The 21,846-nt window shown below is 39.4% G+C and overlaps 2 protein-coding genes across 4 annotated transcripts; one reads left to right on the forward strand and one right to left on the reverse strand.

Moving 5' to 3' along the window:
* The first annotated feature begins 450 nt into the window (after positions 1 to 450).
* LOC131318184 (cellulose synthase A catalytic subunit 1 [UDP-forming]) lies at positions 451 to 13,509 on the forward strand. The gene is made up of 14 exons (XM_058348014.1): positions 451 to 809; positions 2,644 to 2,839; positions 3,180 to 3,358; positions 4,055 to 4,175; positions 4,276 to 4,462; positions 4,925 to 5,188; positions 5,591 to 5,936; positions 6,532 to 6,669; positions 6,762 to 6,887; positions 7,703 to 7,915; positions 8,023 to 8,287; positions 8,801 to 8,997; positions 9,749 to 10,099; positions 12,688 to 13,509. Exons 1-14 carry the CDS (start codon positions 729 to 731, stop codon positions 13,273 to 13,275), a joined length of 3,252 nt encoding a protein of 1,083 aa, XP_058203997.1. The 5' UTR covers positions 451 to 728; the 3' UTR covers positions 13,276 to 13,509.
* Positions 13,510 to 15,230: 1,721 nt separating this feature from the next.
* LOC131316482 (pentatricopeptide repeat-containing protein At4g21065-like) lies at positions 15,231 to 20,706 on the reverse strand. 3 transcript variants are annotated; one of them, XR_009197133.1, is made up of 2 exons: positions 18,245 to 20,706; positions 15,231 to 16,419 (listed from the first exon to the last, which is right to left on the reverse strand). XR_009197133.1 is itself a non-coding variant. In XM_058345868.1 (2 exons), the coding sequence occupies exon 1, from the start codon at positions 20,635 to 20,637 to the stop codon at positions 18,841 to 18,843; it is 1,797 nt and encodes a 598-aa protein (XP_058201851.1). In that variant the 5' UTR covers positions 20,638 to 20,706; the 3' UTR covers positions 15,231 to 16,629; positions 18,838 to 18,840. The 3 variants fall into 3 exon arrangements, 1 of the variants encoding a protein (XP_058201851.1); XM_058345868.1 differs by having other exon boundaries at positions 15,231 to 16,629; positions 18,838 to 20,706; XR_009197134.1 differs by lacking the exon at positions 15,231 to 16,419 and having other exon boundaries at positions 18,177 to 18,636; positions 18,742 to 20,706.
* Positions 20,707 to 21,846: the final 1,140 nt, after the last annotated feature.

The following is a 21,846-nucleotide window of genomic DNA, read 5'->3' on the forward strand; positions in this document are numbered from 1 at the left end:
ATATCCACTGTCTGAAAAGAAAATTAATTTAGTTCATAGTTATGTATCTACATAAGATCATATGAATTTTTTTTTATGCCACCAAAAAAAACTTGAGTTTTCAGTACGTTACTACATTCCAACATTAAACCTCTTCTTGTCAAAAAAAAAAGAAAAAAGACCTACTAACTACAGATTAACCAAGTTAATTATCGAAGTCATCCCATTTTTTCTCGAGAAACTAGACCTCCTGGTTGATTATTGTTTCTTGTTATCAATAAAATCGTTACCATTTTGGCAAATAAAAATTATTAAAGTCGAATTGAACCATTTGTCCAAAAAAATTTAAAAAGTCAAATTGAACCAACCCAATTATTCTTGCAGTAGTTGGCTTTTTTCCCGGCAACCGGTGTAGCCAGTGAAACATCTTACGTTACTAGAAAGGAAATATTAAACTAAAATAATTCCAAGAAAATGATAAAAAGACAAAGCAAATACTCCTCTATACATTACCAATTGGAAGGTGTAGAGAGAAAGATACACACACAGATAGAGTAATCAGTGATGGCGAATTGATTGGGGCCGATGAATCAGAAAATTCCCACAATCACTTCCCACTCAAATTCCTCATAATTTGAGCTTAAACCCATTTCCCATTATCTTCTGATTTTCGAGATCTTGGTTACAAATTACCACAAGAAGAAAAAAAGATATATCTTGTCAGTGTTTGCTCTCTTTCTTGATAAGAAATGAAGCCAAGTGCTGGAATGGTGGCTGGATCCTACAACAGGAACGAGTTGGTTCAGATTCGGCACGATTCTGATAGTCTGGTTTGTATATTATCCATACCCATTTGGATTTTCTGTCTCAAATTAGTTTACAGCCCCTTTGGAGGGAAAGGGTTATGGTTTCTTGTGAAATCACTCATTTGGATTGTGCATTTTGGTGAGAAATGGAGACAAGAGTACAATTCAGAAATTTTTTGATTGACCCTTTCCTTTTCTCATCCAATCTTATGAAAAATAGTGAGATTTGGTGAGAAAGTGCTCATCTCATCGTTTCTCACTATCTAAATGGACTGTAATAGTATTTATGATCCTTTGAAATCTGGTGTTTGGCTGTCGTGTTTAGATCTGAGTGTTGCTTTGTGATGTAGTAATTTTTGGTTTCTCAATTATAACTCTTGTTTTTCTTATTTAATTCAACGTTGAGCTTAGATCTAAGTATTGGGTTGTATCGAAGTGAAGATTGAGCTGATATTTTGTTATTTTCGGGGAATTAAGAAAGTGGGTACTGCTTAAATTTGGAGTTTGACTTGATTTTTTTCTGTGCAATGTATCTCATTTAGCATTTCTGTGGTTAGATTTGGGTTTGTTTTAGTAATATTTGCTACATTGAGTTATAATTCATCAAGTTTTCTCATTTCTCCTCTCTAACTTTTTGCTAATTCAACCAACTAGGTCTAGCTCAATTGGCCACTCTTGCACACTCCTAATCGGGAGGTCAAGGGGTCGAATATTGCTGAAGGGAAGAATAGATTATTTCTCCCTTTTCCTTCGTTTCTTTGTTTTTCCCCCTATGATGGGCTTAGTTCTTGTGTTGGTTGAATTGTTGGGCTTGGTTATCTCGTGGACTCTCACACAGCCGATGTAATGTCCCTTGGTGGTTTGTGTAATTCATGCTTTGTAATTCATACATAATGTAAATGATCTCTCCTATAGATTGACAAAAAAAATGAAAAACTTTTTGCTAATTCATTGGATTCAGAATTGGCCAATTAGAGCTGCGATTTTTCTTTCTTGAATATGAGTTCATTTCCCATGGGTTTTGATTGTTTACAAGCTAAAGGTGAGATTTTGATTGTTGAATTTGGAGAAACTCGCAGCCCTTTTTTATTACTCCTTTGCTAAATTCTTACATTATGGCTTGGTTCTATGATCTTTGGCCATGATTGAACTGAACTGAGTTTTTTTGGGCTGTTTTGATCTCTCTCTCTCTCTCTCTCTCTCTCTCTCTCTCTCTCTCTCTCTCTCTCTCTCTCTCTCTCTGTGCCTTTAATCGGGAATTGAATATGCGCTCTAAATGTATTTAGTGGGTTAGTTTTCTGGCTGAGAGTTCAGTTGGAATATCCCCTGATCTACTGCTATTTTGTTTGTTTGCCTCAGGCCATTTATATGTCAAAGGTTATATTTGGCTTGCATGTAAAACCATTCCTTCACTATGGATATGCAACATTCTCATATTTCTGAGTCCATTTCTATGGTTTTCATCATGCGCAACTTGTTTGCAGCTGTAGTTAGTTATCAACGAATCCTCAACTCCAATTGGATTCTCATTCATCTTCATGAGCTTTTAACTTGAAAATTGAGAATGAACTTTTTCCCAGTGAGTTTGGTTTACTTGAATGGATGGTCATTCCCTTGGATACTCATTCCCCACGGTTCATTTGCTAAAGAGTGACAATGAGTACATTAAAAAGACGGAATTCTCACTCCCCATCTTTGGTTAGGGACCATTTCACTGGGTAGCCTAGAATGATCATCCTATCCCCTCCCAAAATAGTTCCAAGGAACCGTGTGATCTTGTGTTTATGCATTGATTGTTGTTAGTCTTCACTTCAGTCTCCTCCGTACTGATTCCCCACGTTGTTTGTGTGTAACGCAGCCCAAGCCCTTGACACATATGGATGGCCAAATATGCCAGATATGTGGAGATACTGTTGGCATTACAGCCAACGGTGATGTTTTTGTTGCTTGCAATGAGTGTGCCTTCCCCGTTTGCCGGCCTTGTTATGAGTACGAGCGAAGAGATGGAAATCAATGTTGTCCTCAATGCAAGAGCAGATATAAGAGACTTAAAGGTGAGCTTCATTCTCCATTAGCCATTTTAGGCGCTTTTTGTTTGTCTGGATATACAGCTCCACAAGATAAGTAAGGTTATCGGACTAATGGTGAGAGGATGAATGATGCCACAGCACCCATGGTATTTTGTATCCTATGTTTGTAGGAATTCATATCTGATAGATATTTAATATTGATTGCAAAAGTTCCTACCGAACACTGGGTATGGAGTCCCCTTGTATTTATAGTCCAATCTGGTGCCTTAATCTGAACGAATGAACGACGTCTTAGATCCCATCTTATAATATGGTTTTCAAAAAAATGGTTGGCCTACAGCTTATGATGTTTGCTCATTATCAGGGAGTCCTCGAGTTGAGGGAGATGAAGAAGAGGATGGTGTTGATGACCTGGAAAATGAGTTCGATTATAACCAAGGAAATATCAAGGCAAGGCGCCAGTGGCAGGGGGAAGAGGCCGATCTCTCTTCATCTTCTAGACATGAATCTCAAGCAATTCCCCGTCTTACTCATGGACAGCCGGTAATTGATGAAACCATTCCTAATGCAAACTATACATATTCAGTCCATGTATAGTGTGATTTCTAGACCTACCACTTGGCTCCGAGATATACGGAGAAACTTATTGTAGGACATGACCATTTGCATTTTGGTTAATTCCTTATCAATTCCAAATTGGCCTTAGTTTCTCTTAGCTAGTCCTGTCACCTGTGATTTCTGCCTCTGTTGCTTATTACTGTCTTGTTTGCTAAGTAGTGATTATAATGGCTTGAAAAAGTTGGTTCTAACTCCTCTTCCATGGAGACAATTTAGCATTGACGACACTTTGTTATGCCTAGTGGATTGGATCTGTCGAAATCGTATTCAGAAATTATGCTATTTAGAGGCCTGATGGCACGAAATACAAGAAATAAATGACTTGTAAGCTGTGTGAGCTTATGAGCGTGTAATTATCCTTGTGTCTGGTTTAGTCACGGTATAATGCTGTATAAGACCCCCCTCCTGCCTTTAATTGAACTTGTTTACTTTCCTTATTTCTCTTACCATGCGTTGATCTGCATCTTCTTCTTCTTTTTATAGTTTTCTATAACTGCTATCTTGTTTATAACTGTTGAACTGGTTTACTTTCCTTATTTCTCTTACCATGCATTGATCTGCAACACATGATGGATTTTGTTTTCAAAGGACTTTGACTATTTCATTTTCCATATTTCTCAGTTATCTGGTGAATTTCCAAGTGCTACGCCTGACAACCAATCTGTAAGGTCGACATCGGGTCCTTTGGGCCCTGGCGATAGACACATTCACTCACTTCCTTATATTGATCCAAGGCAACCAGGTACCCCAACTTTGAACTAATTTAAATTTCCATAATGAACTTTACTTTGTCTTTCTGTTTCAAACAGACAGTCACCTGACTGTGTCTTGTACGACTACAGTTCCTGTGAGAATTGTGGACCCTTCAAAGGATCTTAATACGTATGGCCTCGGAAATGTTGATTGGAAGGAAAGGGTAGAAGGTTGGAAACTAAAGCAGGAGAAAAATGGTATGCAAATGACCAGCAAATACACCGATGCAAAGGGAGATATTGAAGGCACTGGGTCAAATGGAGAAGAACTGCAACTGTGAGCATCTTATGTCTAAATTTCCTGTACCTAGTTATCTATTGTTATGTTCGTGAATCCAGTCGAATCAACAATCGTAAGATTCAACATGATCTGAAATATCACAGTGGCCTGTTTGTCTTTATGAAAAAGACAGTAAATTGATTGTGACATTTATGATATAGTAATTTCTGTGCCACGTTTTACATCCTTAAAACAGGAAGATAGTTGCCTTCATCACAAGCAATGTGGTTCAAAATCCCACTCATCTCTATTTTGTGCTTCTCCTACATGGCTCCATGATTTATTCATAGCATTTCACCATTTTCATTCTTGTTTTATAAGGAAAATGATAATCATCTACTCTATCAAGGGATATGTTTTCATCAAATGGCCTATAAAGAAAATGGAATTTTGAGCTTAGTCAAGTTATCGTTTGTCAATATCCTAAACAGATGGTTGATGGATTCCTTTTTGTCACAGGGCTGATGCTCGACAACCTATGAGCCGTATTGTGCCTATTCCTTCTAATCATCTCACTCCTTATCGTGTTGTTATCATACTCCGGCTAATTATCTTGGGCTTCTTCATGCAATATCGTGTTACTCATCCAGTGCCGGATGCATATCCATTGTGGCTGATCTCAGTTATATGCGAAATTTGGTTTGCTTTATCCTGGCTTCTGGATCAGTTTCCAAAATGGTCACCTATTAATCGTGAGACCTACCTGGATCGGCTCGCATTGAGGTCAGTCAGATTTTTGTTGTCTTTGAGTATCTCACATCACAACTGTTGAATTTTTTTTTTTTTCTAACTCCATTGAAGAAGCTTGATTTACTCAATAAGTTTACATGTCCTTATGTTTTTCCACTAGTTTGATAGTATATATCATCCATAAGAAACGCATATTTACATCAATACTCAAAATTGTAATCTTTAACTAGTGGGATCCGCAAAAGTTGTTATTTCAACCCAAGAAAGGGATGTGAAACGTCCTTTTTCTTTGTCGAAGACGAGTTATTTGACCAATTTTTAAATAGTAGTATCGAGATATGCGTCAGCATCAGTTGTATGGCCGTGTAACCCACAGCATTGCTATGCGTTAATTTGTTACCATCCTAAAAAAATTGTTGTAATTTTTCTCTCCAGACATGACAGGGATGGGGAGCCTTCGCAATTAGCACCTATTGATGTATTTGTTAGTACGGTGGATCCACTGAAAGAGCCTCCCATCGTTACAGCTAACACTGTCTTATCCATCCTTTCCGTGGATTACCCAGTTGACAAAGTCTCTTGTTATGTTTCTGATGATGGATCGGCAATGTTAACCTTTGAATCTCTTTCTGAGACGGCAGAGTTTGCAAGGAAGTGGGTGCCATTCTGCAAGAAACACCATATTGAGCCTAGGGCCCCTGAATTTTATTTTGCTCAAAAGATAGACTACTTGAAGGACAAGATAAAGCCTTCTTTTGTGAAAGAGCGTAGGGCAATGAAGGTAAGTTGAAGAAAGTGTCCTTTTCCTCACACAAAGGAATATTGGATTTGCTTGTTGAATATTTCGCGCAAGTTGTTTTTGTCCATTGTTTACATCAAAACACAAGCCTTCTATGTCATCTGATGACAGTTTTCATACTTAGGGCATAAATATCCTTGGAAAATGATTGTTTTGTTAGGTTAATTCATTTCAATATGGTCAAACTGATTTCTGTTTGAATATATCCATAAGTGTCTTTGGTCTGTCTTCTCCTGTCCTGTGATTTTTTGGTTCTCTGATCTCTATTTCGCCTCAGCCTTCTATGTGTAAAACTTAATGGAATTTGTTTTCAGATACTGCAGTTTAAAGTAAATGAGCTCCTCATGTTACCATAGGTCCTTCTGGGTTTTCATTCCGTTGTATGACCCTCAAATATTGTCCCATCATTTATTGGTAGGAACATAATGATTTTTACGGCAATTTAAAAGAAGTTGTTAGTAACTTTATAATACTTACGCGTACTGTCAAGATAAAATAATCCAAATGAGGCAGCTAACTCTTTGTTGCATTCCTGATTATATATTTGTAAATAAAATGGGAAACATTTTCTCCACAGAGGGAATATGAAGAATTCAAGGTGAGAATCAATGCACTTGTTGCCAAAGCACAAAAGATGCCTGAAGAAGGTTGGACAATGCAAGATGGAACCTCTTGGCCTGGAAATAATCCTAGGGATCATCCGGGAATGATCCAGGTACTACTGTTGTTTTTTGGTGTGTTGAGATCATATCTCTAACTAGTTATCCTGTTGTCTAATTTTCCTCTATTTCTTTAATGGGTGGACAGGTGTTCTTAGGGCATAGTGGGGGCCTTGATACAGATGGCAATGAACTGCCACGGCTAGTTTATGTTTCTCGAGAGAAGCGTCCCGGTTTTCAGCACCACAAGAAAGCCGGAGCAATGAATGCTTTGGTTTGTGACCCTCACGGCTCTTTTTCCTTGCTCTTTAGCATTTTGAGTATTGGTGACTGTAATTGCTGCAAGTGGTGCAGAAATGAAATAAATGTCACAGGCAATGAAAAAGTTGTGGAAATGAATTATGCGGTAATGATAAAAAAAGAAGAAAAGAATTATGGGGTTGTGAACAGTGACAATGCCTACAAATCCACAGATATAGGATGTTTGGATCAGGCCTATTGGTAGCAATGATTGTGGTCTTTGAACGAACTTTCTTTCTTCTCATTCTTCACTATACTTTTTTCTCTTAAGGTGCAATTTAGCGCCTTTCAGTACTATGGTTATGTTTACTTAGTGATCTGAATCTGATGGACAATTTTGAGTTTTTTTAGTAGGATTTTTCCCTTTCATTTTTGGGTTTGTGAAGCCTACTTAATATTGGACTCCAGGCCCATGACTTCGCGGTGAATTGGTGGGGCTTGCAGGGTGGCTGGCCCCCTTGCCCAAGTTTCTCTTGTTGTACTAGGGGTATTTCTGCAGGTCTATTGATTGTAAGACCCTAGCCTCATATACTGTTGCTGACCCTAGCTGCATATTTTTAACTCTTGTTCGTCATTCAAGAACATGGTGAAAACTAGTCTGAGAAGTTTTAGGCATACTTGTTGAACCACATGATTTTGTCATACTTTCTTTGTTGTTTGCTTGATAGTTGATTCTTCTTCATGCTACCATCTGCTTGTGTTTGGTATGTTTCCCAACAAGCCTGTTGTTTTTACTGATGAAGTTATGTTGTATACTTGTTTGCTTATTTTCGTGTGTGTGTTCTCCAGATTCGAGTTTCAGCTGTCTTGACCAATGGAGCATATCTCTTGAACGTCGATTGTGATCACTACTTCAACAACAGCAAAGCTCTTAAAGAAGCCATGTGTTTTATGATGGATCCTGCTCTTGGAAGGAAAACTTGCTATGTACAATTTCCGCAGCGGTTTGATGGCATTGACTTGCACGATAGATATGCTAATCGCAATATTGTATTCTTTGATGTGAGTTCCACGTAATTTGTCATCCGCCATCACCATGCAAACTATTCTGTCTCTGTTGGTGTAACGATTGTTTCCAAATTCTATTTGTTTTTGCTCCTATTTTGCAGATCAATATGAAAGGACTGGATGGAATCCAGGGTCCGGTCTACGTGGGAACTGGTTGTTGTTTCAATAGACAAGCTCTCTACGGGTATGATCCTGTTTTGACTGAGGAAGATTTGGAACCAAACATTATTGTCAAGAGTTGTTGTGGTTCAAGAAAGAAGGGAAGGGGTGGAAACAAGAAATATATCGACAAAAAGAGAGCCGCAAAGAGGACAGAATCCACCATTCCCATCTTCAATATGGAGGACATTGAAGATGGCGTTGAAGGTGGGTAGTTCGTAACCCTCTCCTTGTTATGGAATATCCTTCACACCCTCTCCTTGTTATGGAATATCCTTCACACCCTCTCCTTGTTATGGAATATGCTTCACACGCTTTAGAAGGAAAATAATCCTCAATATCATGGATCAAGTTTGATAATTAGCAACTTTTAACAAAACTGAACAAGCACTAACTAATGGCTGAAAGTAAGGAGGGGGTAGGGAATGGGAGATTTTGGTGCAAGTTTTGTGATTGATTGTTGGAAACGACTTGTAATTTTATCCAACAGAATTCAAAAAAATCTTTTAGGCACCAAAGTTGTAGACATATAAACAATTTTGATTTTGTGCATCCAGATTTTAGGTTTTATTGGTAAAGCATACACATGAACTCAATTACTTTCTCAAAACTGGAATGTTATTTATATTTTCATTTATGACACGCGATATACTGATGAAAGTGTTCACTGCACTCATGCTGCTTTGATTGACACTTGCTGGCATTCCATTTATGTTACAGGATACGATGAAGAAAAGTCACTTCTTATGTCTCAGAAGGGCTTAGAAAAGCGATTTGGTCAATCTGCAGTTTTTATTGCTGCGACCTTCATGGAGCAGGGCGGCATTCCACCAACAACCAATCCTGCAACGCTTTTAAAGGAAGCAATCCATGTTATTAGCTGCGGATATGAAGACAAATCTGAATGGGGCAAAGAGGTAGTAGAGATAGTAAATAGCTATGTTATTACATGGACCTATAGTAAATCATTCAAGCACATATTAGCTCATACAAATTCAACCTATGAAACTTGTTGGTCAAAATTAGGCCTTTGTTCAAAATTAAGAGCCTTTTGATTTCTACTTTGTTTAGTGGAGTCGAGAGTGCAATCCTTCTTTGAGTCAATTCTTTGACATGTTAGATCGATATTTTTGGCGAATAAAGGGGTGAATAGGGCTTTTTATTTTTCGTTTTTATTCATAGCTTTCTTTTGTACATGGGTGGCATCCCCTTATGCTCTTTCAATAAAATTTTATTACTTATCAAATTAAAAAAAAAAAATTATTGTTGGCATGGATATGTGTCCAACACTTGCATGGGCATCCTATAAGTTCTAACTCATTGGAGAAAAAAGCCCATATTAGCTTGGAAAGAAATTTCTTACCTTTCTCATGGATGAGAAATAGGAAATCCATATTTTTCCTTGTTCCCATCTGATTTTAATTACACCTAAATATTCAACATATATATACATTATTTTTCTCTATGTCATGTAAGTAGCGCATAGGATGTGTCCCTGCACCCTTACTAACTTATATAAACACATATCCAAATATCCTTAGACTTAAGTTCAGGCCTGTCTGGCACTTCACACAGCGCACTTTATACCTCTTCCATATTTTCCTGTTTCTGTATGAATTGGGTTTTGAATTTTGAAGCACAAACTAACCACTCTCTCTCTCTCATCAGATTGGATGGATCTATGGCTCCGTGACGGAAGATATCTTGACAGGGTTTAAGATGCATGCACGTGGATGGATTTCGATCTATTGTATGCCTCCTCGTCCAGCATTTAAGGGGTCTGCTCCCATTAATCTTTCCGATCGATTAAACCAGGTGCTTCGGTGGGCTCTGGGATCAGTTGAGATTCTTCTGAGCAGGCATTGCCCCATATGGTATGGCTACAGTGGCAGACTTAAGCTTTTGGAAAGGCTGGCATATATTAACACCATAGTTTATCCTCTCACCTCCATCCCTCTTCTTGCTTACTGTACACTTCCTGCTATTTGCCTTCTTACCAACAAGTTCATTATTCCCGAGGTAACAAATTTTCTATTTGCACCAATCAATTATCAACTTATCATTTCATCCCTGCTTCGCTTTCTTTGTATATTGCTTCGTTCGCTCCGATATAAGAGATAACGCCCCAAGCGTAGGGCCTAATACGTCAGTTGAAGCATGATAATTCGGAAATCCGGGATCGTACCCAAAGGAATAATTAATACGGCTTTGCTGGATTTGTAGATGCAAGTAAGGGCTTTCGGCTTTTAGACAGCCAACTTGGTTTTACGTGTGTAATGGAAAGTAAAAGGGGCTAAATTGAAAAGCGAATAAACTAAGATAAAGGGCAGGTTAGGTCGAGGAATTACTAACACTCACGACTCAAGTTAAAACTGCATTTCTTACCCAAATACGCAATTCAGGATACACAATTAAGGTTCCCGAATCGGAAAAATAGAATGGTTCGATCACCAAGTTAGCTCTAGAATTTATTTAGCAAATGCCTCGTGCGTCAGAGCTCCAAGTATCATGTGTGGTAGGTAGGCGATGCTCCTACCTACACATGATCAAGGAGATTAACACTTTAGCGATTTGACAAATAAACCCGAACCCCACATCAATGATTGAAACCAAAGGTTTAAACTTTATGGTGAAAAACGCAATTCTACTTGAGCCATGAGGTGCTAATCACCCCATGACCTAACCTTGGAAAACTACTCACCCATATCTATTGAGATAGGAGCAAGCAAAAATCTACTTAACATAATGAAATAACAAGACTAGAAGAAAATTGGAGATTATGATAGATCGGGAGTTAAGCAACAACTTTAATTAAAGCGACAATATCAAAAACTTAACAAATAAAGGCAGAAATTAAAATATTCAAAGCTGAAAATGAAGAACATTTAAGAACAATGCAAAAAGATTCAAAATCTATTCTAGATCTAAAAGTTACTCAATCTATTCTACTTCTTTGTACAAAATGATGTCACAATCTTTCATACTCCGGGGATCCACGCGCAGAATATTTCGCGAGATGCTCTGAAGATTCGCCCCTAAGGCCCTCGGCATCGATGGAGAAGGGCATAGGCTGTTATGCTAAAGGCCTTGGCATCGATGGACTATAAAACTTTACATCGATGCCGAGTGGCTTAGTACTGGACTTCTACGAACCTAGGCATCGATGGATCATTTCCCTTTACATCGATGCCGAACTGAATAGCTCCAGCACTAGCACTTGGTCTGTTCCTCTGCCTTGGCCTTTGCCTTGCCTTGCCTTGGCAATTCTAGCCGTCGGGTCATCCTTGCCTAGGCTTGTGACATGCCTTAGCCTTTAAAGCTCCTTATTTGGTGGCTTTTCTGCAAAACGAAACCAGCACACTCCACAGGCACATCATTAACAATAACTAATTAACAATGAAATTGAACTAAAACTAGACACTAGCGCACCCTACATTACGTTCTCGGGTGCTTATCATATATGACATTTCCTAAAGGTGTATGGTTTACAACACAACTAACAAAACATCTACTTATTATACGGATTCACAATAAAATTCAACCAATGTACAAACATGGTGACAATTTGATTGCTGCTTTAACAGTTTCAAAACAAAGCCCTTGAACCATCTCTCAATTCCCATTGTGACTGCCCACTATGAATATTAGCCACACAATTTTGTACTTGGTATTTGTGTATTTTCCTTGATGTTTTGCTTTGTGGTCTTCTTTTTCCATGGCTGGGTGATTTGTCGTGCGCTCTCTCTCTCTCTCTCTCTCTCTCTCTCTCTCTCTCTCTCTCACCCACCCACCCACCCACCCACACACACACACCTGCATGTGCGCATGCACACATGAGCTCCTGCACGCACTTAGCCTTGCAGTGGATTCGCTGGGGTGGAGCTTGGATTTTGATTGGACTGGGACCAAAGTAGGCATTCCTATCTTGTCTAATGTTGCTATTATTGTGCATTAAGACTTTCCACTCTACTTCCTTAAGAATACTCTCTTTTATTTTTGTCAAAAACTGCTTATGCAATCAGTCGTACATGCGACCAAAAGAAAATAGGAAATATAAGGAGAGGCCTATTGCAGCTTTGCGGCCTTGCCTTAAGGAATACAAGAGTGTACATGAAGAAAGTGAGTGTGAAATCATTATCATATTCTTTTTGGATCTGGTTTTTTCCTTGCATGAATTTCATGTAGTCCAATGTGATGGGCATACCTATTATTTTGAAATTTTGATGGGTGCATGTGAAAGCGTCATATAAATGATTAATTGGGTTAGGAATATCAAATAAATGGTTTGGACTCCCAAATAAATGGTTAGCCCATTTTAAAATGATCCTGCCTTAAGATTTCAATAGGTTGTAGGGAGGCTGCCAATAAAATGGCTTTTGCTGGACATTTGTAGAATATATATTGTATACACAGGGTTCCCAAAATAGCTCCGCCCATGTGGATTACCCCCATTACCCGTCTTCCCATTTTATACCCTTCTTTTCATTCTTTATGTTGAGCACTAGAGTTTACATTAGTGTTTTCGCCGCAAATACAGAACCACTTTTCGATCCCGTATTTGTTATTTACATTGCTCACAGAGTAGTAACCATTTTTCTTTCTGGCAGATAAGCAACTATGCCGGTATCTGGTTCATTCTCCTTTTCATTTCCATCTTCGCAACGGGAATACTGGAGCTCAGGTGGAGTGGTGTGGGCATTGAAGAGTGGTGGAGAAACGAGCAGTTCTGGGTCATTGGCGGCACATCTGCTCACTTATTCGCTGTCTTCCAAGGCCTGTTGAAAGTACTTGCTGGCATCGACACCAACTTCACAGTCACCTCAAAAGCATCAGACGAAGATGGAGATTTTGCAGAGCTTTACGTCTTCAAATGGACCTCTCTTCTCATTCCTCCGACCACCGTCCTCATTTTCAACTTGGTGGGTATAGTGGCCGGTGTTTCTTATGCCATCAACGCCGGGTACCAATCGTGGGGCCCTCTCTTTGGTAAGTTGTTCTTTGCCATCTGGGTCATTGTCCACTTGTATCCCTTCCTCAAGGGTTTGTTGGGTCGCCAAAATCGTACTCCAACGATTGTTATCGTCTGGTCCATTCTTCTTGCTTCCGTATTCTCCTTGCTCTGGGTCCGTATCGATCCCTTTATCAACAACTCCGCAAACACTGCTTCAAATGGGCAATGTGGCATCAATTGCTAGAGATAAGGGGTACCTAGTTTTCGTCTCTTTTTCTCGCGATTGCTCTTTGTAGATAAGCAAGGAACCATGGTACCGGATACTGGACGCCTAAGATATACTGCGCTTTTTGCTTTCTTTCTGGTGTATTGTTTCTTGTCTGTAATTGTTTCTGCAAATTTATTCTGTGTTAACGTAAATGTTGCAAACGATAATTTATTGATTCATTATCAAGATTGTATACGTTTTCAGGCTGCACGGTCGTGTTCTCATACCCGTAACTTATTTTCCTTGTAGATTGTCATTTTTCTATCTGTTTTGGCGAAAGTATTACTGAAAACTTTTCCTGTTCCATTAGCATAGCCGAATTTGAATAGGATGACATGTCGGGTTGGGTTCGTGTTCGGGGTCAAACCTGACCTGCCCGACCCGTGCACACCCCTACGGCCTTAATGAACCAAGGGAGTGACAGGGTTCCTTTCTTAATCTCTTTTCAAGAAAGGGACTAGTCTTGTCTTCGAGCCAGAACCCTAATTCCCTCATCTCATCTTCTGAATTGGAACACTCGGCTACAGTGTCTCATCTATCTTCATAGTAACTGCATTTACCGTATGAGGGACAAAGCATCGGATCACACCGTATCCAGTAGACTATATATCCAGTGTGCGGTGAAAATCTCTATTGGCCGTGTTAAATGTTCATTCTCACGAAGTGTGTGATATATGATTAGTACTTCACCAGTAGTCTAATCAAACAAATGGACAGTGTATATATAGAACATAGGGCAATATGAATAAAGCGACGAAAACGTAATTTCTCAAATTGTCACCAAAACAATTTTGCAACCGGGTTGTTCCAATGAATCTATAAATCACATGATTCAAGGGATGAGTTTTCCTTCTCAACCAGATTACCGCAACTCTCAGATGCACAATTTATATTGTTCCAAGCCAGGAAAACAAAACCAATTTTGAGTTGATATAGAAGGAATACTCGTTGCATGAGGCTCCTGCTACCTCAGTGTCCCATGAAGGCTCCCCGGATATTGTACCAAAGATTCAGCAGGAAATAAAAGAAGGAATTAATAATGCCAAAACCCTTTTTGTTCCTACCAAAACTCATGGTGTATTTTTCATTGCATGACTTAATTGCCCTCCATTACTCCACTTGCTTTACGAAAATGCCCCTTGAAATCCCTTTTCAACTCCTCTCTCTATTTCATCACGTTTGCACCCGCTCACTGCTAGCCTGAAATGGTACCTGTTTTAAACTTATCCCATTAAATCCTTTCTAAAGGATTTTTGTGGTGGAATTGTAAAGCCAAAAACCTCCATGTTTCTGATAAGGAAAAAATCCGAAAATGCGAGGGGTACCCAAAAAATAGAGTATTAGGAATGTATGACGGCATGTGGAAAAAAATGTATAAATTGCTGATCAAAATTTCAAATTTTGTCATTCAGAATCCTAAATTCTGAATAAATCTTGAAAGATTGGAACAACCTCTTACACATTCGATTGACCTAATTTTTTGAAAGGGCACTCAAAAAATTGTATTTAAATTAATGAATAATTTGGATTATTTGTGTGAGACCCTAAAGTGAACCGGCATGCCGATACCCAATTTTACCCAAATCCTAGAGTCTAATGAAAGACCCAAAACAAAAGAAAAAAGTTATTGTATGATACAAAGATCAATCACAGATCAAATTACGTTTCTAGCCAAAAATTACCACAAGTTCCAAATTTCTTCCCGATTTGAGCCCCTGTTTTTTCTCCTCTACATACGAACAGAGAGAGAGAGAGAGAGAGAGAGAGAGAGAGAGAGAGAGATTAATCTCCAATACAGATATCCAAAAACCTCCAGTTGTCCTCTCTATTACGTCTTCGACCTTTCTCCTCCGGATTTCAAGAGGCATTTTCGTAAAGTAAGTGGTGAAGTGGAGGGCAATTAAGTCATGCAATAAAAGGTATATCTTGAGTTTTGGCAGGAACAAAAAGGGTTTTGGCATTATCAGCTCAAAAAAAAAAAAAAAAACCACAAGAAAAATCGACTCACTCTAGCTAAACCTGAACCATGGCTTTCAAGTTCAATATACTTAAATTTGCTAAGTATCAAAACTCAGTAAAGTTCATTCTTTTAAAATGTAGTTCCAGTACAGAACTGAGAATTTCCAGTACCCAACTGCTGCTGCGCTCCATTTCACATTGTAGACCAAGCCTCTAAAAAACGTATAAGCACTGGAAATGTAAATCCTGGTGAAAGCATCTCCACCAAACTGCATGATCAATAAGTTTATCGAGAGAATCACGCACAGTTCCGTTCGTCCGAGATGTGAACGCCTGTGATCTGCTCGGTATAGTGATGGATTTCATGGCCAACGTCTAACTGGCAGGCTGTTTAGGGGCAACAGGGCAAATTTCAACTCAGGGCTAACCAGAACTACTAGTAACGGGATTTGCCTGCAATACCAGTAAGGAGAATAGAACTATTTTAGAGCAGAGTCCCATTCAAAACATTCCTTCCGAGGCTTATGACTCTTTCTTTTTTCCGTCTCACTCGGGTTTGGGAGTTTCAAAAGATCATCCGTCAAGGTCTTCTTTGTGAGCTGAACTGAGCCTGAGCCTATAGCCTATCTATTGAGGTAAGTCAAAAGCCCAAAATATGGTGCGGAAAAACCCAAATCGATATGAACGGAAGATGCCTCTGGAACTTGTTTTTCTCGGTCAGTCGAGGGAACAACGTTACGCCCCAAAATAGAACACATTAGAGGGAGGGCAAGCTTTATCATCACTCGATGAGCACGCAAATGGGTCTTTCTCAGCAGCGATCCCCCATTCCTTGGGAGAGACGGAACAAGATTGCCCGTTCCGGAAGACCGGTCTGTTCGGGACTCTATCATACCTGTTAACTCCTAGGACTCGTAAGCAGTTGGGCGCTTCTCCAGAAGGAGGCACACATCGTAACAATTCACCGCGATCCCAGTGTAGGTTCAGGCAGAGGTGTTGCACTTGAAGCTTCACTTTGATTATATTCGGCGAGCTTGATTCTGTGAAAGGAATAGACAATTGATATTCCCCCAAGGGAGGAGTTTGCGTCTGAGTGTTTGTTTCTGCTACAGGTGCTTTCCTATCTCTATGGGATTTAATACCGAGCAACCAGAGTTTTCCCTAAGATTAAACATAACCTCCTTACCGCACATCAGGCTGGACAAAATGGGGTTGAATAATTTTTCCACTGACAGAAGACCCAGGGAGATGATCATGAAGGAGGATCACCGAACTACACCTACCCGCTAAGGGCACTTCTCCATCAAGCAAAACTTGACCAAACAAGGCTATTTCCTACTCAATGATCAGTGGTTATGAACATAAATTAATCTATCACCAGAAATCGTTGCATGAACATATCCCATCCCTGAAATGGTGAAATCGACATGAAACTAAGGTACCGGATACTGGAGAGTCTAAGATATACTGTGCTTTTTTTTTTTCCATCCCGGCATAGATTGTCATTTTTCTTTCTTCTTCGGTGATACTAGTACAGAACCCTAATACCCTCATATCATCTATTGAATTTGAACATTAAACTAGAGTGATCTCATCTTTCGTCTTGGTAACTGCCTTTACCATAGGGGCAAAAAAAAGCTCATCAACGATGAGTCTGTATCATGTTAGCCCATCATGAATCTGAAGGCCCCTAATTGTGATGCACAAGTGCCCTTGTATGAACCTTCCTATTCTATATGTTCTTACACTATCTGTTCGCCTGACCAAATATGGGCATCAGATTAGACCTACATATTCAGAGGACCACACATTCGGTGTTTCATGTTTGTTGAAATTTTTTATCGGCCGGACTAAATGTTCATTGGACATGTGATGTCACATAGTGTGAGATGTTATTAATCATCCTTAGTCCCACCAGATTACATAACTTGCGGAACTATATCTATTAATTATATCTATTAATTATTAGTCTCGTTAAACAAATGGATAAAACATAGCGCAATATGAACAAAGGACTGCAAACATAGTTTCTCAATCTGTCACGGAACAATTTTGAAACTGGATTGGTCCAGAACTTCCAAACTGGAATTCCAATTAATCTATGAATCAAGTGATGCAAGGAATATACTCAACCAGATTATCATACTCTCAGATAAGCAATCAAATCATTTTTCCAAACCAAGAGATCAAAACCAATTTTGACAAGATTTTTAAAAGACGTCAATTCAAATAACTTCATAAACCAGGCTCCTTCAACTGAATACCAAAGAAAAGACTTAAAGGAATAATGTCCACTCATGCAGCCCAATTCACCATAAATTGGAGAAAATATTCAGTCAAAATCAGTGGCGGAGCCAGAATTTTAGATCGAGGGGGCCGACTTAAGAAAGTAATTTTCATTTAGAAATATGCTCAGCATATCGTGTAGCTTTTGTACTACATTACTATATTGTATACGACATTGTTTTGTTTTTTGGTCAACAATTGGAACACTCGTGTGATTATTTTCATCTATGAAAAAAATGAGAAAATTTTACATGACAATGTAGAATAAGTTTTGATAAGATCACATCAAAATTCTAAAATATCAAGGTGGCCGGGGTCCCCTCGGGCCCCTACACACCTCCGCCACTGGTCAAAATAAATGCAACAAAAATCAACTCACTGTAGATAAAGCTGCACCATGGCTTTCAAGTTCAACATACTTATACAAAGTATCAAAACTCAAAACCGTTTATCCTTTTAAAAGTTAATCATTTTCACAGAGTTAATTTATTCTATTGATTACCAGAACCCGCTCATAAAACAAAAGTAAAATGAAATCGATCGCAGGACATGTAATCCCAATGACTTCTTAAGAGCTAGACAAGCAGTCTAAACTACTCTCTGTATAGGGACATAAAAAACCAGTCGCTTAATAAGCTACAATTCAAACATTTATTCTTTATAAATCATAAACAAATATGGTAAACTGTAGAGGGCTTACACAGAAGCGAGCTCTCATCATGTCTTAGAACAACTCAAGAAAGCTACTGAACACTTAGCCCGGCCTTTCTGATCTCATCTGTTTTCCGATTATAGAACTCTACACATGAAAAAAGGCATTCACATAAGCCATAAGTAATGATTACAGCCTGGTAAACTAGAAGTATCGGGTACTCTGGCATTCCCACGGTACGCAGTTTAGTACGATGGGTTCCTCTTCAACACCTGAGTATTTCCAGTACCCAACTGCTGCGGCACTCCAGTTCGCATTATAGACCAAGCCTCTAAAAAATGTATAAGAAGCACTGGAAATGTAAATCCTGGTGAAAGCATCTCCACCAAACTGCATCTTCCATAAGTGTATAGGTTTTCCCAATGATCAAACATCACTTCCTAGCCACAACATCAGGTTTGGACAAATTTTGGTTCAATAATTTTCAAATTGACAGAAGATCCAGAAAAATGATCATGCAGGAGGATTCATTGAACAACACCTACCCGTTAAGGTCACTTCTCACTACACCATCAAGCAAAACTTGACCAAAACAATGCTATTTCCTACTCAATGATTAGCAGTTATGAACATAAATTAACCTATCACCAGAAATCTCTGCATGAGCATGTCCCATCCCTGAAATGGTGAAATCGATTTCTGTCCCTCATCACTATTTCTCGGTTATAGACCTTGGAGATGAACTTGGCGGCTGAATGACAATCCCCACACACCCGCAAATTCTTCACAATCCGAATGGGAGTTCCAGGTGGGGTCTTCAATAGGGCAAATGCAATAGCCAGCTTTTCACTATGCCTATTTAGAGCATCTTCCTTATCTTCTTCATCAATATCCAGTAACACCTCTGATGTAGTGGGAAGATATCCAGCCCTTTTCATCTCCCTCCCCATCTCATCCACCATCTCGTAAATCTCTTTGTACAAATTATGCGCCTTATCTCCCGCCACAAATTCGTAGATTTCGTTATCAAGCTCAATCATAGTGCTCCCTGGGATCTTTCTCATTCCTTTCTTCTCCATCACCTCCCTAATTTTGGTTTTCTTTTCCCAATGGGACTTCTTTGCATAAATATTGGAAAGCAGTATGTAATTCGACTCGCGCATAGGCTCATTCCTGATAAGCTGTTTTGTGATACTTTCACCAAGATTGAGTTCTCCATGGGAACGGCAAGCAGCAATCAGGGTTCGCCAAATAATTTGATTTGGCTCAATGGGCATCTTCTGAACAAAGTCTAGCGCCTCCTTAACGAGTCCAGCCCTGCTTAAAAGATCCACCATGCAGCCATAGTGTTCTATCTTTGGCACAATTCCAAATCCCTCCAACATTGAATTGAAATACCGCCAACCTTCCTCTACTAATCCCGAATGACTACAAGCTGAGAGTAACCCAATAAAAACTACGTCATCTGGGACCAACCCATCTTCTTTCATCTCTTCAAACAAAGAAACTGCCTCCAAACCATGACCGTGCATTGCCAAACCAACAATCACAGAAGTCCACGAAACAATAGTCTTTTCACTCATCTTCCTGAACAAGTTCAATGCTTTATCAACATCACCGCACTTCGCATACATCCCTATGACTGCATTACAAAGCTCCACACTTTTCGGAACCTTTTCCCTCTCAATATAAGACTCCACCCATCTCCCAAGTTCCAGTGCACCTAAATCGGTACATGCAGACAAAACCGTAACCATAGTAACCTCATCCGGCCTAACCCGAGCAACCTGCATCTCCCTAAACAAACCCACCGCCTCGCTCGACATGCCTAACCGAGCATACCCACCAATCATCGCACTCCACGACACTGAATCCCACTCGGGCATTTCATCGAACACCTTACGTGCAAACCCAATCCCACCTCCACAACACCCATACGCATGAACCAAAGTGTTCCCAACATGAATATCGTTATCGAAACCGACTTTAATCACCGACCCATGAACCTGTTCGCCTAAACTCAACCTCCCAACACAAGCACAGGCCTTGAGCACAAATGGGTAAGTAAACTTATTGGGCAAAACCCCATTCTTTAGCATAAGTTTGTAATAGTAAACAGCAGTGGAGTGACTACTAGTTTGAGAGTAGGCTCTGATGACAGTGTTGAAAAGGAAAGCGTCGTAGTGAGTGATGTTGTTGTTAGAGGAGAAGAGAAGGGAGGAGGCATAGTGGATGGCGTTGAGGGTTGAGGAGGTGGAAGTGAATTTGGTGAGGACTAGAGGGTTGTGTTGGAGGCCTAGTTTGAGGAGGAGGGAGTGGATTTGGGTGAGGTGAGAGAGAGAGGTGCAGGTTTGGAGGAGAGATAAGCAATGCTGCTCTGCTGCCCGTTTGGGGGCGATGTTCACTGGACGGAGGAGGTTGGCTTTGGAGGGGAAGTGCATTTAGAATCGGAGCGGGATGGAAACGAAAGAGATTTTGATTTGAAGTTATGTGAAATAAATAGTAGCATAACTAAAAATAAGGGAAGAACTTGGGTCGGTCCGGCTGGTTGATGGGTGTGCGCTCTGACTGAGTTTTTGTCCGGTATGACGGCCCCGGAAAAATTTAAAATTGGAGGGGACTGGACCTTTGGCACACTGGATGTAAACTCTCAATCATGTACTACTTACAAAATTGTTTAGGGTTCGACTTTTAAAATCATGACACAATGTGTTGTTTTTCTTAAAAAGTCAAATTTGTCTTATTTTATTTTTATTAAAAAAAAATTTTACATTTGTGAATTTTAAATTAAATTTTTATAAATTATTAATTTGTCCGTCAAAAGCAATCAAAAAAGTCATTGTAGTATTTTAGTCTTTGCCTTTTGTTTTGTCATTGCCTTCGTTGTCTCAACCACAGCTTAAGTTTTCGATTTTTAAATGGGAACTGGAACGTACTTGTGTGCAAGAGAGAGAGAAAGAGGGGGGGGGGGGGGTTACATCGCTACAGTGTCTCGCCTGGTGTGGCGAGTTACGATAGCGGAGGAGAAACTGCCTAGGAGAGAAGCGAGTCTGCTGGGTTAGGGTTTTGAAGGGTTTTCCTCGGCAAAACACCCAAATCGCTGAGGAGCGGAGGCTGCATGCTAGAGATGCTCTTGTATAGGGAAAGTAACAATCAATTTGCTTTTGGTAAATGCTTTGACCCGCTGACGTACTAAAGAATGTACAACGGTGGCCACCTAGACTAGCTATGACCTTCTGACCTTAGAGTGTACAACGGTGGTCGCCTAGGCTAGCTCTAATTGGTTATGAACGTAATCTTATTTTTGTACGGTAGAGAATCCGTGGTTATATTAATAGCTCTAAAATTAGAGTTGGAATATCAGTGTGAACCACATTAATGAATAATGATTCTCTGGGCTAAGCTTATCCTAATTACCTTTCTTGCCAAGTAATAATTAATCTTTCTTCTGTACGTATTAATTGACTGCAGTAACGGTAAAGTGCTTAGGGTGTGTTCCATTAATCAAAATATTTATTTTTTAAATAAGTACTTATTTTTTGAATTAAATATGATGTATTGTCAGAGAATGACCTTTCTATCTAAGAACTTAAAAAATAAGAATCTTAGCGGAAGAAGGCTTTGCTCTTTCACCTTGCAATTCGACAAGC

The sequence above is a fragment of the Rhododendron vialii genome, chromosome 2a (assembly GCF_030253575.1).
Source record: "Rhododendron vialii isolate Sample 1 chromosome 2a, ASM3025357v1".
NCBI classification, from domain to species: domain Eukaryota; kingdom Viridiplantae; phylum Streptophyta; class Magnoliopsida; order Ericales; family Ericaceae; genus Rhododendron; species Rhododendron vialii.